We start from the raw sequence: 14,045 nt of genomic DNA, 5'->3' as shown, positions 1-14,045 counted from the left end.
CACCAGAGGCTAGATCTTGAATAACTGTAGCATCCAGGTCAGCTCTAACCCTGCTGTGTTGAGTTGATGCTTCTTGTGACCCACCCTTTAGGGTGGGAATATAAAGTACAGGCTGTCTGTCTGTACTGTCGGATCTGGGTGTTTGCTCAGATAGCAATCCTCCTGGCAGCGCCACTGTGTGCCCCTTATCCCCCAGCTGGGGCTTTGTTGTGACTTTCTCCAGGCGCACTACAGAATACTGACGTGGGATCTTGAGGCACAAAAGATTTGAGATTTTCACATGTTTCTCCACCTGTAATGGAACCCAGCAGCATCACCCAAGATTCCTGGCTCGTTGGCTACTGGGTTTCAAGCACCAATTGAGAACAGCTTTACAAATGCGTTTGAATCCTGCCAACTGCAGAGGTAGACAGGTGTAACTTGACTCCTGTTATTTCCAGAAAGTCATAGATTACCCCCAAACCTTTTAAAAGGCTTGAGTTAAAGATCTTTCCCATTCTACATTTCCTCATTTTTCAGTCTTCTTGGTTTTCAGCCTTCCTTTCCCACCTCCCGTTCCTCCTGAAACACAGCAGATCTGAGCAGATTTTGTTACACATCCATTTGGCCCTCTTAAGGTTCTAATTGGACAGCCACGCAGGCGTGTGTGCACCTGCATTGCTGCAAGACTCTTCCGTAAATGACCAGTAAAGGGGCCTGGGGTCACTTTGTAATCTCAGAGAGAACACTAGATATTTTCACATCCTGAATATGTGCAAGAGGTTTTTGGTTTGTTTTGAGGATGGTGGGGACTGAACCTGGGGTCTTGTATATGCAAAGCAAGGACTATCCTAAGCTGTAATCCTAGCCTTTTTTATTAGTAATTTTTATTGTGAGACAAAGCCTCACTAAGTTGGCCTAGAAATCACTTGTAGTCCAGGATGTCTTACACCTTAGATTCTCTTGCCTCCGCCTCTCAAGTAGTGAGGATTATAGGCTGGCTATACCAGGCCTGGCTTTGGAAGAGTTCTTGTCAAGCTTGAAGACTTAAGAGAAAAACATTCAAATTCCCACTCTTGTTTACTTATCCCTGGGCTCTTATCTTCACATGAATGAGAGTTCTGTTTTTAAGTTAGCTGCCCCTGAGTTATGTAGGCGGAAGTGCTTCAGAAGCCTCCAGCTCAGAGATGCCACATGAATACAGAGACCTTTATTGCCACAGTGACAGTCTGCCTTCCCTACACTTTAGCCTTCTGAACTGCCAGTTGTATGGAAGCCGACAGTGTAATTGCTCCAGTTGCTTTGTTAACCATTTCTAAAAGCTTGCACTGATCTTCTACTTGAGACAGACTTTTTGATAAGAGCCATGGAGCCTTTCACTGGTGGCAGAGCGCCTGGCCAGTGTTGTCTGCTGTTGATGGTGGTGACTGTCCATAAACAAAGAACCTGCCAGTTGGAGAGTTCCTGAAGCCACGCTAGCCCTGTTAAGACACCTATCACTCCTTAGGTGGAACAAACCAGATCAGTGTCATATATTCATAGCTCTAAAACAGGTGCCCATTGTAAGCTTATAAATAAAGGGATTAAACAGTGCAGGCCGGTGCTCCAGGTATTTTCAGGTGACCTGTTATATACTCCTCTGGTGTCAATTATACAGGTATAGCATTTGTTCCATGGATAGGCATGTAGTCAGTGAACATGTGTGTTCTAAACATCTCTAATGATTCAACAATGGCCAGTAAATATGTTTCATTGTGGTTGAAGACAGGCAGTCTAATGGCTACTTCTATGTTCATGCTGTTTTCTCCTTTAAATCCTTGCTACAAACCTGAGGGGAGGGTCAGATCATCCACGGGTGAGAAGGAAAGACAGTTAGGGACTAGTTCATATGTACCTAGTCTGTGTCCGTGGGTTTTCCACCTCACCATAATGTCCATATGGAATGATGAGTGTGTGTAGTTTGGAGCTTTACTACAGCCGAGGAATCCAGAGAACACACTGGCAATCTCTCCAGTGGCCCTGTGACCCAAGTGTCTACAGCAGGGCTTTATAAACCTTTGTCCACGTGTCACTCCTTTCATCCAAGGAATTTACATCACCGTAGTATGTGAATAGATAAAATTTATAAATCAAACATTTCCTGATAATCAGAAAGATCTATCTTAAAGCAATTACTTGGTATACATAGATTTTACCATTTATTAAAGGAAAAGATCAAATTTGCCTACTAATTAGATGGATGTGCTCATTTTTACAGAGAGATCGGAATGCTGGTTGACGTGTTTGCTACTGCAGGAGGTTGAGCATCTTACTGTTAGTCACAGAGCTATTAAGTGGTGAAAACTGAGTGGGGATTAATCTACCCTCTCCCCATAGTCTCTGCCTTTCCCACACAGCACTGTAGACATGAGTGGTTTTATTGCTCAGCAGCATGGACCAAGCCCGCGCTGTATACGGCATGCTGCACTGGATGTTCTGAGTTAGCACTGGAAGATACAGACTTTCACAGTTCTTCCCCCTGTATAATTTAATGGTAGAGTTATTATAATAGCCTGAGAAAAAGAGCCAGCATTTGACTTATTTGACTGTATAAGCACAAGGAAAGCAGTGTTACTACGGTGAGATAAACGTCAGCACTCACCGTGAGCAGCTTGAAGCTATCAATCAGCTCTCTGAGAAGCCCTTAGTGTCTGTTCCCATTGGTGTCTTCCAGTCCTTCGCCTCCCTAGCTAATGTGTAACTGCATTCAAGTCTCTAGTTGTTTGTAGTGATTTTTGTAATTTTTATTGTTGATGTACATGAGTATTTGCTTACATACGTGTATGTGCAGCACAAGCATGCCTGCTGCCCAAGGATGCCAGACAAGTTGTTTGGATCCCCTAGGACTGAAGTTACAGTTTTGAGCTGCCATGTTGGTGTTCGGAACCAAACTAGGTCCTCTGGGGGAACATGGGGTACTAGTAAGCACTGAGCAGTCTCTCCAGCCAGTCTCTGTTCATTTGCAGGGAAAAATAGTGACAGCTGCCCATGGCTCTCTGTTCTAGCTACTGAGGGGCTTGCCACCTCATCTTCCTTCACTTCTCATCCTAGCCTGGGGGCTGTGCCCTCACTCTGGCTGTCCCTGCTCCTTTTCTTTGTGACTCACTGCCTCCTCTGTCCCTGGCATCCCATGGTTCTTTTGTCTCTCTAGTCCTCATAACTTGTCCTATGTTAAGGTTGACATCAGAGTCTCCATCTTGAGTCTCCATCTTCAGCCAGCATTTGCCACCTAACTTTATAATGTTTCTCAGAGTATCATCTAGTGCCCCACATTGTCCACGGAAGAAGTGCAGTTAAAGGCACTAGTTGATGGTCAGCTTCAGAAACCCAAGGCTTGGCCTTACATACCACCTCCCCTTCTGCTAGCCCCCAAAAACCTTGCTCACTAAAGCTGCCTTGATTCCCCCATGCTCAGCAAGTGTCTCAGATCTTCATCATCATGCCTGTGTTTTTACAGCGTCTTCCTAGCTACTTAGCTCTTGGCCCTGGTCCTGTCATATCTGTGCTATACTAAAGCATACTAAAGCACCAAGAGGAGTGTAAAGAACAAAAAACAAACAAGTTATATTCCCCTCCTCAAAGGCCAGCTCTTCTCAACTCCGCTCAGCTGCTAGTGGAGTATGCAGCGGGCGGTTCCTGCCTGCAGCTGCTGTGGCAACATCTGGTTTCTCAAAGTCATTCATAGGCCAGGGCACTCTCGCTGCTGTGCCTTTTTCAGCCATTGCTTCTTCTCACTCGCCATTCTCCTTTTTATTCATTCATTTAAAAAGTATTCTGGTGGCTGACAGTTGGAGATGAACTGTAGTTGTCTGTATCCTGGCTGATAGAGAACACAGTATAAGCCAGTCCCTGAGGGTGGTGGGTTATCAGGCTGTCAGAAGTCAGTGTGTTTAGTATTCTTTCCTTTAATATGTGCATGCGTGTAGAGAAAATGTGAGAGTGACTGAGTGTTTAGGCCCTTAGGTGAGATTAAACAGAGAAAACTACCTAAATTCAGCACCAGAAGAAATAGTGCTCTGTATTAGGTAGGCTTAGGTCTAGTAAGTGACCAAGAAGTGGAGGACAGTGGCTTATGTCAAAGTAGAACGTTGTCTGTCCCTGGAATCGCAAAGGTGCCAGTTTGAGAGCTTAGGTCAGTGGCGTGTTTGGGAAGCTGGGTCCTTTGGCTTATGTTCCACTTTCATCAGGCTTATTTCCTAGACCCATGAGCCAGTAAGGCATCTCTTCTGCATTGAAAGAATGAACGAGGGCAGGAAGTGGGTGGTCTGATGGAAAGCACTGGCTATCTTAAAGATTTTCAGAAACTACCACACATATATTTTTATCATGTCAGCCACAGCTAAGTTATATCTTTCTTTCTTTCTTTCTTTCTTTCTTCCTTTCTTTTTTTCTATTTATTTATTTATTTATTTATTCATTTACGTTCTTCGAGACAGGGTTTCTCTGTGTAGCCCTGGCTGTCCTGGAGCTCACTCTGTAGACCAGGCTGGCCTCGAACTCAGAAATCCGCCTGCCTCTGCCTCCCAAGTGCTGGGATTAAAGGCGTGTGCCACCACACCCGACTGAGTCATACATTTCTAAAGATGTGTGTGTGCGCACATGCTCTCTCTCTCTCTCTCTCTCTCTCTCTCTCACTCTCTCTCACACACACACACACACACACACAGAGAGAGAGAGAGAGAGAGGTTCTGTTACCATGAATAAAGACTCGGTTTTGAAAGACAGTATTAGAGGGTTTATACAAACTGTTCATATTTAGTCTGATGTTTAGTCTGTACCATCTTGTTCAGCCTTTTCAAATTACTACACACACCTTATAAACCAACCATAGATGTTCTTGTTACCCATGGTTGGAAGAACCTCTCTCCTCTAAATTCTGGATGACATTTTAGTGATGTGGCCCACACCATGCTGTGTGATCATTGCTGTCCTCTTGACACTGCAGAGGCTCACCACAGTAGAAGTTTGCCTGACGAAGTAGTATGTTAGACACTTCTCCAGTACCCAGCCTCCTTCCTTGTGAATAAGAATTTGTTCTTACATCAATAAGTAGATAATTTTGATGATTTCTTGGTTTCTTATAGACTTTTCAGAAAAGAAGATGGACCAGCCTAGTGGGAGAAGTTTCATGCAAGTATTGTGTGAAAAATACAGTCCTGAAAACTTCCCTTACCGCCGTGGCCCTGGGGTAGGAGTCCATGTCCCAGCCACTCCCCAGGGCTCGCCTATGAAAGGTAAGGAAGGTAGAACAAAGAATTTGTGGGCAATTCTCTAGGCTGGATCACAGATAACCGTGTTTGTGAATGAGTGCCTTCATTTTGAATTCTGAGTCAGATGGTCATCACTGCATGCCATGGTTCCAGGGTACCCATAAAGAGCCCCGGAGAGCTGCGTCTTCCAGATTGGCTGGAGGCATCTTAGTGTCCTTTCCAGGCAAGACTAATGCTTAGGGAATAATACTGCAAGGGCACACCCTTTCAAGCACCTCGGAGGGCAGAGAACAGTATAGGCCGGCCTGTGCCCTTGAGGACCTCCATGGGTTCTTGGATTAGATAACACGACATTCACGTTTCTGAAGCTATAACACAATGTAGCTTATGTTGAGCCAAATGAAAACCACAGTGACTGAGAATGAAATTTAGAAGATAATACTATCAGGAAAGGTTTCAAAGGTTAGCTGGTCCTTGGAGAGTGTAGAGTGTGGTTAGGAGGAGACAGAGACATTCTAGGAGAGGGAGTGTGCGGCATGGGCTCTTTCTAGCCTTTGCATCTTAGCTGACCATAACAGATTTTAGCAGCAGTTCTCTGTAATTAAAGGTGGTTCATAGGGAATTGCTCTTTCATTCCAGCACAGAGTCCGCTGACAGTCATTTTTCAATATAACTCTCTTCCATTCTATGGAAATAAACTTCTGAGTTGGCAGTTTGTGGCCCAGGCTATGTTCTGCATCTGAGAAATTTGATACTAAATAGTACTTAATAGAAAAAACATAATTCGAGGTCTCAAGTTAGAAATCATGACCTTCAGGTGGCCTTGTTTTTTTCCGAGTGGGTGAAAAAGTGGTTGAGTTGTCACATTTCTCCCTTTCAGTAGGATAGTGAGAGTGGGGTTATGTATGATACATGCATCTTAGGCACCTTAGAGCAGGCACGGTCACACTTGTTCTTTTGCTGACCTGATTTTTGCATATTTCAGACTCTGAAGCCTTTTCTCCAATTAGGAATTTATTTTTAAAGAAAGATATACTTTCATAAGGGAAAAATCTGTTAATACATGAGTGGAAAATGGGGATAATTGATAGGCAGGAACAAAAGAAACAGCATTTTGATTTGCTTCCCATAAGTGAGGAAGATGTTTGGAACCCACCAACTTGACAGAGGTGGCTTAGCAGATAATGCATTAGTAGTTTGAGATAACATTTAAAAGGAGCATTAGAGAGAAAAGAGCGGGACAGAATGCTTTTAGAACTACAGAATTGAGGTCAGTCCATGGTGGTCTAAGATACAAGTTAGCTGGGATTGAGGTGTAGGCTAGACGATTGCGAGGCGTTGTTGGTGGCTGGAGGAGATAGGCAGCGGGGAGCAGAGCCCAGGAGACTGTGGAGGGAGGCCAGCACCTCTGAGCTCTTCCTGGCCCAGATTTAACTCTCTTTAGGATTCAAGGTCCCAAGACCCTCTTGGAATGCAGGAGATAGGGTTTTGTTTCCTTATGATTCCTGGGGCTAACGTACACAGGCAAGAGCGAGGCTGAGTGGAGCAAGTGTTTTGTGTTTCCAATGATTCAGATCGCCTCAACCTCCCGAGCGTGCTCGTGTTGAACAGCTGCGGGATTACCTGCGCGGGAGATGAAAGAGAAATCGCAGCCTTCTGTGCTCACGTGTCGGAACTCGATCTCTCTGACAACAAGCTCCAAGACTGGCATGAGGTAAAGCCTATGCACCCCACCTCTGGGGAAAGGCGATGCTTGTTGCTTGCTTATGTAACGTTCTGTTCTGCTGACTGTGGTCCTTGCGTGAGACTCTGGCCATCTCTGTGTTAGGGTCAACAGCAAGCTGCCAGCTGCCTCTGGTGAGTTCTCAGTTGGTGCTTACTGCTGTGACGCTGCTCATATTGGCGTGAGTAGCGTGGCGATGTTTCATTCCAGTCATCAGAAGGTTGACGCGTCTTCAGAAGCTTCGATTGCTCACGTTTCTGTTTCTCAGTCCCCTGGCCTCTGCTTCCACTTCCGCATCTTTGCAGACTGGCTTAGAAGTCAAAATGCTAGTCCTTTTCTTGTTGCTGAAATCTGTGACAAATCCTCACAACTTCCCTTATGTTAATCAAATGATGAGTAGCTTGATAAAACTGATGCCTTTCGACGTCAGAGTAACTCAACTACACAGCAACAGTGTCATGACATTCCTTCTTGCTATTATCGATACCATTACCTACCTGATAGAAACACCACAAACTATAAACCAGTTCTCCCCACCCCATCCCCACCCCCGTTCATTCTCCTGCCTTAGATTACGCTCATTGTCTTTGCTCTGGCTCTTTGGAGACGTTTGCCATGCCTGTGGTACCCTGCCACCTCCACTCTTGCACCACAGACTGCTGAGGTAAAGCAGTCCTGCTGGACTCGGCTGCATGGCACCCTTCCTCCATTTTCCTTGCTTAGCAACCACGGTCTGAATCCTGAGGAAGGTCCCTCATCACACAACTCTGCTGTTTCCAGAACGTTATGTCTGTCTTTAGCCCTGCGCTGCCATTCACAGCACACCATGAGCATGTAGCACACATCGTGAGCACGTAACATGGCAGCCTCCTTGCTTTAGTCATGTCAATCCCACTGTTCTCTTTCCTGTCATGTGGCCTCTGCCTGGGTTGCTGTCTATGTGTCAGAGTCCCCTGGCCCTCAGTTCAGTCAGGAACATTCCCCCAGAGCACCTGTGCCCACGGCTGCAGAACGATTTTTCCCAGTGTGGTGTGGTCACTTACTGACTCCTAGAGATACGAGCTTGGTTCTGGTGGTGATTTCTGTCTTGTTACAGACACACTAGAGTCAGAAGTCTGTTGCCTGCGTTAAGGGATGACTGACTGCATCTATGGATTGGTGAAGTCTGCTTGCTGCAACTCTTTCTATGACCTCCCTGAATTCACCTGGTCCTCTAGCCTCCCCCTCACTCATCCATACAGACTGGTCATTAACCACTGGAGTCCTTTGTAGCTACTGAGTGCTGCACAAACCCTAAAACAGCTTTCTTGTTTAAGAAAACTCATGAATACTGTTTGTTGAGCTTTTCTAGCATCTGTCCCACTCTCCTGTTTAATCTGGTGTGTGTGACGTAGTGATAGTCTCTCTTTTGATAGGATTTTTTATCAAAATTCTTGAATGTTCTGTCACCTAATCTGTTAAGTGAGGTGTGATTCCTTGGGCTGCTCCAGAGGTAGCTTTTATGCATACATTTATCTGTTTGCCTGTGTAAACTACATATCTCACTGCTCACAAATCATACTCTGTAATTTCTTGGCCCTCTGAGACACGCAGTCACCAGGCATGTTCTGTCCACATTGCCCAGGTGCAGAAAAAGCCAGTCACCTTGCTAACCCTCAGACCCATGGCCCTCCTGGATCCTAATGCTGAAATCCTGGCTCCTCAGTGTTGGGTAGACTTATGCCCTAGCATTGGGGATGGGGAGGTGTTCAGACTACACCCCCTCTGATTCCATCCCCTGCTGAATCCTCTCGAGTTTGTTGTTTGGGAGATTGAAAATTGCACACAGGCTATGTTTTTACCTCTGCTTTGAATATGTACCCGAGCTTCTGCTTACTGGTCAGCAGTTTAATAATGATGTCATTGCACTTCAGAGAAGGGAGCTAGCTGTAGGATGGACCAGCACTCAGAGCTTATGCTAGGAACCGGGCTAGTTCTCTACATTAGCAAAGGTCTGTGCTGTTTCTAAAGCCAGCCAGGGACTGCATATTTTACCTGAATGTCTCTGCACTCCTTTTGAGCATCCTCCTATGTACCTGGTGCCTATTGCTGCTGCTGCTTTCATGTTTCTCTTCCAGTTTATTCTGGTTTTCACCATTCTTTGTAATCCTCCTTGTTCTTAACTGCAGCTGATCCCAGGCTTTTAGAGTAAATCCCAGAGCATAAAGAGACCTGAGAAGTGCCAACTGCAAAAGAAGATTGATTGTTTTGCCTCAGTTAAACTCTTCACCAGCTACAAATGCTCCATAGGTCACGGGGTTTAAGACATCACATTTCAGCTCCCTTACAACCCATGCATCTGATCATGAAAAAGATCATTTGTCCCTAGACATTAACCCATTGGAATAAAGCCTGCATTAGCAGAGCAGTGTTGAACAAAGGGACATAGTATGTTCTTTGAGTTTTCTGAATGGTCGCTAACATTACACGTAATGACCCATTTCTTTTGTTTTATGCTCTTAGCTGCTATATATCTCAAGGCTAAAACACATATGGTGAGAAATGTAATACTTTGGAGGGAGGGAAAAGTGTGTCTGTCTGCCTTTCTTAATTGGGCACCTGTATATAAAGCAATTGTGGGTTTAGCTATTGACTTGAATTTTTGGCTGGGTAGAAGTTTGTCCGACCTTTTCCAATGTATCCCTCCAGCACCCTTTTCTTATCGAACCATTTCTTTAAGTAATTGAATAGAGTATTTGAGGCTAGGGAGGAGTTAGCCAGTCGAGTAAGGCAGAGAAAAGCTTGGGCATAAATGACAGATTTTATCATCCATCTCTTTTCTGTTTTCCTTACACCTTTAGTTTCTTCCTTTATAGATGCCAGGGCAGGAGCCTGGGAAACCCTGGGGCTGCAGGGGCCTGGGAGCTGGTAGGAGTTCTTCATCTTTGCACATGACCAGCTCAGCTCATTCCAGCCAGGGGAGTCGTTTCTGTTTTTAATTTAAAGACACCAAGTGAAGAGCTGTCTTAGAAACTCAGGGAGTGTGTCACCTTTGCTGTTGGGAAATTTTTCTATCATAAATAAATAAATAATTAAATAGTTTTTGAGACTGGGTGTCCTAGAACTCACTCTGTAGGCCAGGCTGGCCTCAGCTCACAGAGATCCACCTGCCTCTGCCTCCCGAGTGAGTGCTGGAGTTAAAGGCATTCACCACACCTGGCTTCATAAGTAAATTTTTATCAGTCTAATCAACATTGTATCTTCCTGACTCTTATCCTCAGTGTGAGGTTACACAGGAAGCCGTTTTGATCTTTATACTTAGAGAGAACATACGTATTTCTAACACATGACTTTTCCCACCTGATTGCTTAGCTTTTGTCCAGTTTAGTGTTTGGGGACATGCCCAGTGTCCTCACCATACTTGGCTGTACAAGTGTACTTGGCTGTTGGCCGATGTAGATGGTAAAAGAGCATCACACAGCCCTTAGCTTGGAAGAGCCCAGAATTTGTTTTCCAACCTTTTAAGTTACTCATTTTTTTAATTATAGGAATATAGACGGATGAGCAACAGGATGTTGGAGAAGGATTTGTGTTTTGTTTCTATTTGATAGGAGTTGTACTTTTGTTTGAAGTTATTAAGCAGAATTTCATGCCCCCACCCTCCTCAGAAGAGGTGAAGGGGAGCTGGTCATTGTCCTCTGTGTGACGGTCCTTCTCCTCGGCATTTAGGTCATAGAATGCAGTACATTGTTGGCCCCTGCACGAGCTGTTAAGCTGTGTGTAGTCACAGCCTAGATTTCAGATTCTAGCCACATATTGCGTTATGGCTTGGTAACATTCACCCACAGGAGTGACTGCAGGAGAATGCGCTCAGCTTGTCCAGATCCCTCATGCTTTAGACAGCATCTCAGTGCGTCCTATTCGGCAGCTCACTTCTTCATTTGTGTAACATTTAGTGTACAGAATGGATGAACAGTGAATGTGGGGGCCTTCCCCTCTGACAGACTTCTGCGAGCCATCCTGGAGTTAATCTTACCATGGAACTGAGACGATGCTGTGGCCTGACGAGGCTGCAGCTCACCTTCTGTCTGTGCTCCTCTCTGCACCTCTCTGCATCTCCTCCAGAACTCTGAAAACAAAGTGACATTCAGGTCTTAGCCCTGAATGGCATCATGCGTACCTCATTTAACCATTTCGCCAGTGAGAAAACAGACTTGGAAAAGTTACGTGATGTGGCGGACACTAGTCAGCTAACAAGTGTTGGAAGTGATTTGATCCAAGCCTTTCAACAGTCTGAAATCAGTTCTAACTGCTCCCTCCTTTCTGACTCGCACCCCGCCTTAATCCATTTGCAGGCATCGGCCGTCACTCTGTGCTTCCTTCACTTGGTCCTTACTGATCGTGCCAGCATCTCTGCAGTTGCTGTTCATTTTCTCCAGGCCATACTCATGATGTACTGTGGGACCACAGTCAGATTTAACATCTGTGAGCTTCAGTTGTTTGCTTCACTTGTCATAATAAAGAGTCACATCTGGCAGGTTAAGAGTTAATGAGATAAGCTGTGTCAGGGCAGCTAGAACTGCAGAGTGAGTAGTTAGGCCCAGTCAAGTCTCCTGCCCCACTGTTTACATATAAGTTGCTAAGTAACCCACAAATTGGTGATCATTCTTCACCAACATCCATCTATTCTATCTATCTATCTATCTATCTATCTATCTATCTATCTATCTATCTATGTATGTATCTATCTATATTGGACTCTTTGGGATTTTGAATAATTATGTCTTAAAATTTGGTTTGTCTTGAAAACAGACCTTGGAAACACCCTTAAGTGGTGATGTCTCTCCGGTCAATTTTGAACACATAGATCTTTACAGGAACCCTGGGGCTGGGGATTAAAGAAGTGTTTACTCAGACTTAATGTGGTGTTGAGAATGGAAGGGAGAACACAGTCAAATTGCGTGGCCTAATCTTAGTTCTTTAAAAATGTATAGCCTAGAATGCCTTCTAAATTATCCTTTTATACAGGGCAGCATCAGGGCCTTGCTAATGGTCACACAGGGACGCTCTGTGCTGCTAACTCTCAGCCATGGTACTCTTTCTTGGAAGCAGACTAAATTATTTGCCTGAATTTGTCGAGAAGTCCCTTCTGCTGCTCTGTAGGTGCCTTTGCTAAGTGGTACTCCCCGGGGTAAAAGGCCCTCCCTTCACCTGAGCCCACTCACTCAGGCCCTCGTAAATGAGATTGTTCTTTTGAAGCTCCAGTTGCCGCCCGGTTGACACTTCTCTCTTTTCTCCACAGGTCAGTAAGATTGTGTCAAATGTTCCTCAGCTGGAGTTTCTAAACCTGAGTTCCAATCCTCTGAGTCTGTCAGTTCTAGAAAGAACATGTGCTGGGTCCTTCTCTGGGGTTCGCAAACTTGTCCTCAACAACAGCAAAGCATCATGGGAAACAGTGCACACCATACTGCAGGAGTTGCCAGAGTAAGCCCCTGGGGCATGGGGGGTGAGAGGGCACGAGCGCACGTCTCTGCATGCATAGAAATCTCTGCTCATTTTTGATCTCAGAAACTCTAGAGCTATAGAGAATGAGACGCTTGAGAAACAATGGAGTCACTGGGACAAGGGTGTGGGGCCGCCCACTCACCTTTCCAGGGGCAACGTGGGATGGCTTCCTTCCTGGGAAGATAGCCTGAGAAGCACTTGCCATCCAGAGCACCGCAGCCTTTCTCCATTTAATCTTCTGATTACCCGACTCAAGAATTGGGCTTTAGCCCTTTCCTCTGGAAGGAAAAAAAAATACTCGTGTCTCTTAACTATGGTGAGGCTGAGATGCTCAGGTGCCCTAAGGGCTGATAAAAAGTGGGCCTGATATTCTTTTAATAATTTTAGAAAGAGATTATACTTTAGGTTGTCAATTGAGAAATGTTCTGTTTGTGTATGCTTATGCTATATCCATGCAGAGGAAACCTCTGATAGTAAGACATGAAGCTGTAGTTTCTTTGATTGTTTAAATATAGAAATTATCCAAGACCCCCAGGATCTCCCCTCACCCTACTTACTGCCCATAGTTCCTCACTGTCAGTCTAATGAGCCTTCTTCACTGGGTAGAGCATCCAACATGGCTTCAAATTGTCTGTTTGTTTGAGACAAGGCCTTATGAAGCGCAGGCTGGCCTCAGACTCACTCTGCTTTGAGGCTGGTCTTGAACAACTCAGTCTCCTGGCGCTGCCTCTCGGGTGCTAGAACTAGATGTGGCTGTTGAATTAACCTTTAAACTCAGATGTTACATGCTGACCATGAGATCTTTGACAAGCCCTTAACCTGTTTGGGTTCAGTTTCCTTGTCTGTAAAGTGGACACCATTATATTAATGTTCCTGGAACAAGGCCTGACACAGGGTAAGGATTTGGTAGTTACTGTTTCTTTTTATAAACATTTGTCCATGTTGTTTCTGGAATTTTCTTTCATTGCCGCTACGTTTTATTAAATCTATTTCTCTTCAAATGCTGCAGACTCTGGCATTCAGGAAAGCAAGGGATTAACCAAGTAGCAGCTCCTATAAGACTCCTGCTTCATGCTAGGTTTACCTTTTCAGCGATACTCTATTTTCAACCTCAGGAAATAACTCTGTAATACATGCCAGAGTCTCACATATTTATTTATTTTTAGTTTTTAAGTCAGGTTATCACTGCATAGCCCAGGCTAGCCTCGAATTGATGCTCTTCCTGGCCCAGCCTCCTGGGTTTACTGGTACCTGAGTCACTTAGCTATTGACTACATGGTAGTGTGTGTAAAGATCAAACAGCTGGCTGTTCCTCTTCTCCCTGCAGGTTGGAGGAGCTCTTCCTGTGCCTTAATGACTATGAAACAGTGTCTTGTCCTTCTGTCTGCTGTCATTCCCTCAAGCTCCTACACATCACAGACAACAACCTCCAAGACTGGACTGAAATCCGAAAGCTGGGTGTAATGTTTCCTTCACTGGATACCCTGGTCCTGGCCAACAATCACTTGAATGCTATCGAGGAGCCTGCTGACTCCCTGGCTAGGTTGTTCCCTAATCTGCGGTCCATCAGCCTCCACAAGTCAGGTGAGACACAGGCTTGTCCTCGCTCT

General features: G+C 45.0%; 1 protein-coding gene across 5 annotated transcripts in view; it reads left to right on the top strand.

The window, feature by feature from the left end:
• Positions 1–14,045, top strand: part of Tbcel (tubulin folding cofactor E like) — a 59,255-nt gene that overhangs the window by 14,955 nt on the left and 30,255 nt on the right. For all 5 annotated transcript variants that reach the window (XM_021171415.3, XM_085844545.1, XM_021171413.3 and 2 more), the window contains exons 2-5: positions 5,103–5,252; positions 6,803–6,942; positions 12,233–12,414; positions 13,763–14,019. In XM_021171415.3, coding sequence (XP_021027074.1) covers positions 5,120–5,252; positions 6,803–6,942; positions 12,233–12,414; positions 13,763–14,019 — 712 coding nt within the window. In that variant the 5' untranslated portion in view covers positions 5,103–5,119. The remainder of the gene's footprint in view (positions 1–5,102; positions 5,253–6,802; positions 6,943–12,232; positions 12,415–13,762; positions 14,020–14,045) is intronic.

This window comes from Mus caroli, unplaced genomic scaffold (assembly GCF_978045245.1).
Source record: "Mus caroli unplaced genomic scaffold, Mus_caroli_1 scaffold_11, whole genome shotgun sequence".
NCBI classification, from domain to species: Eukaryota; Metazoa; Chordata; class Mammalia; order Rodentia; family Muridae; genus Mus; species Mus caroli.
The sequence above is the reverse complement of the archived record's forward strand: the minus strand, read 5'-3'. Positions and strand labels throughout refer to the sequence as shown.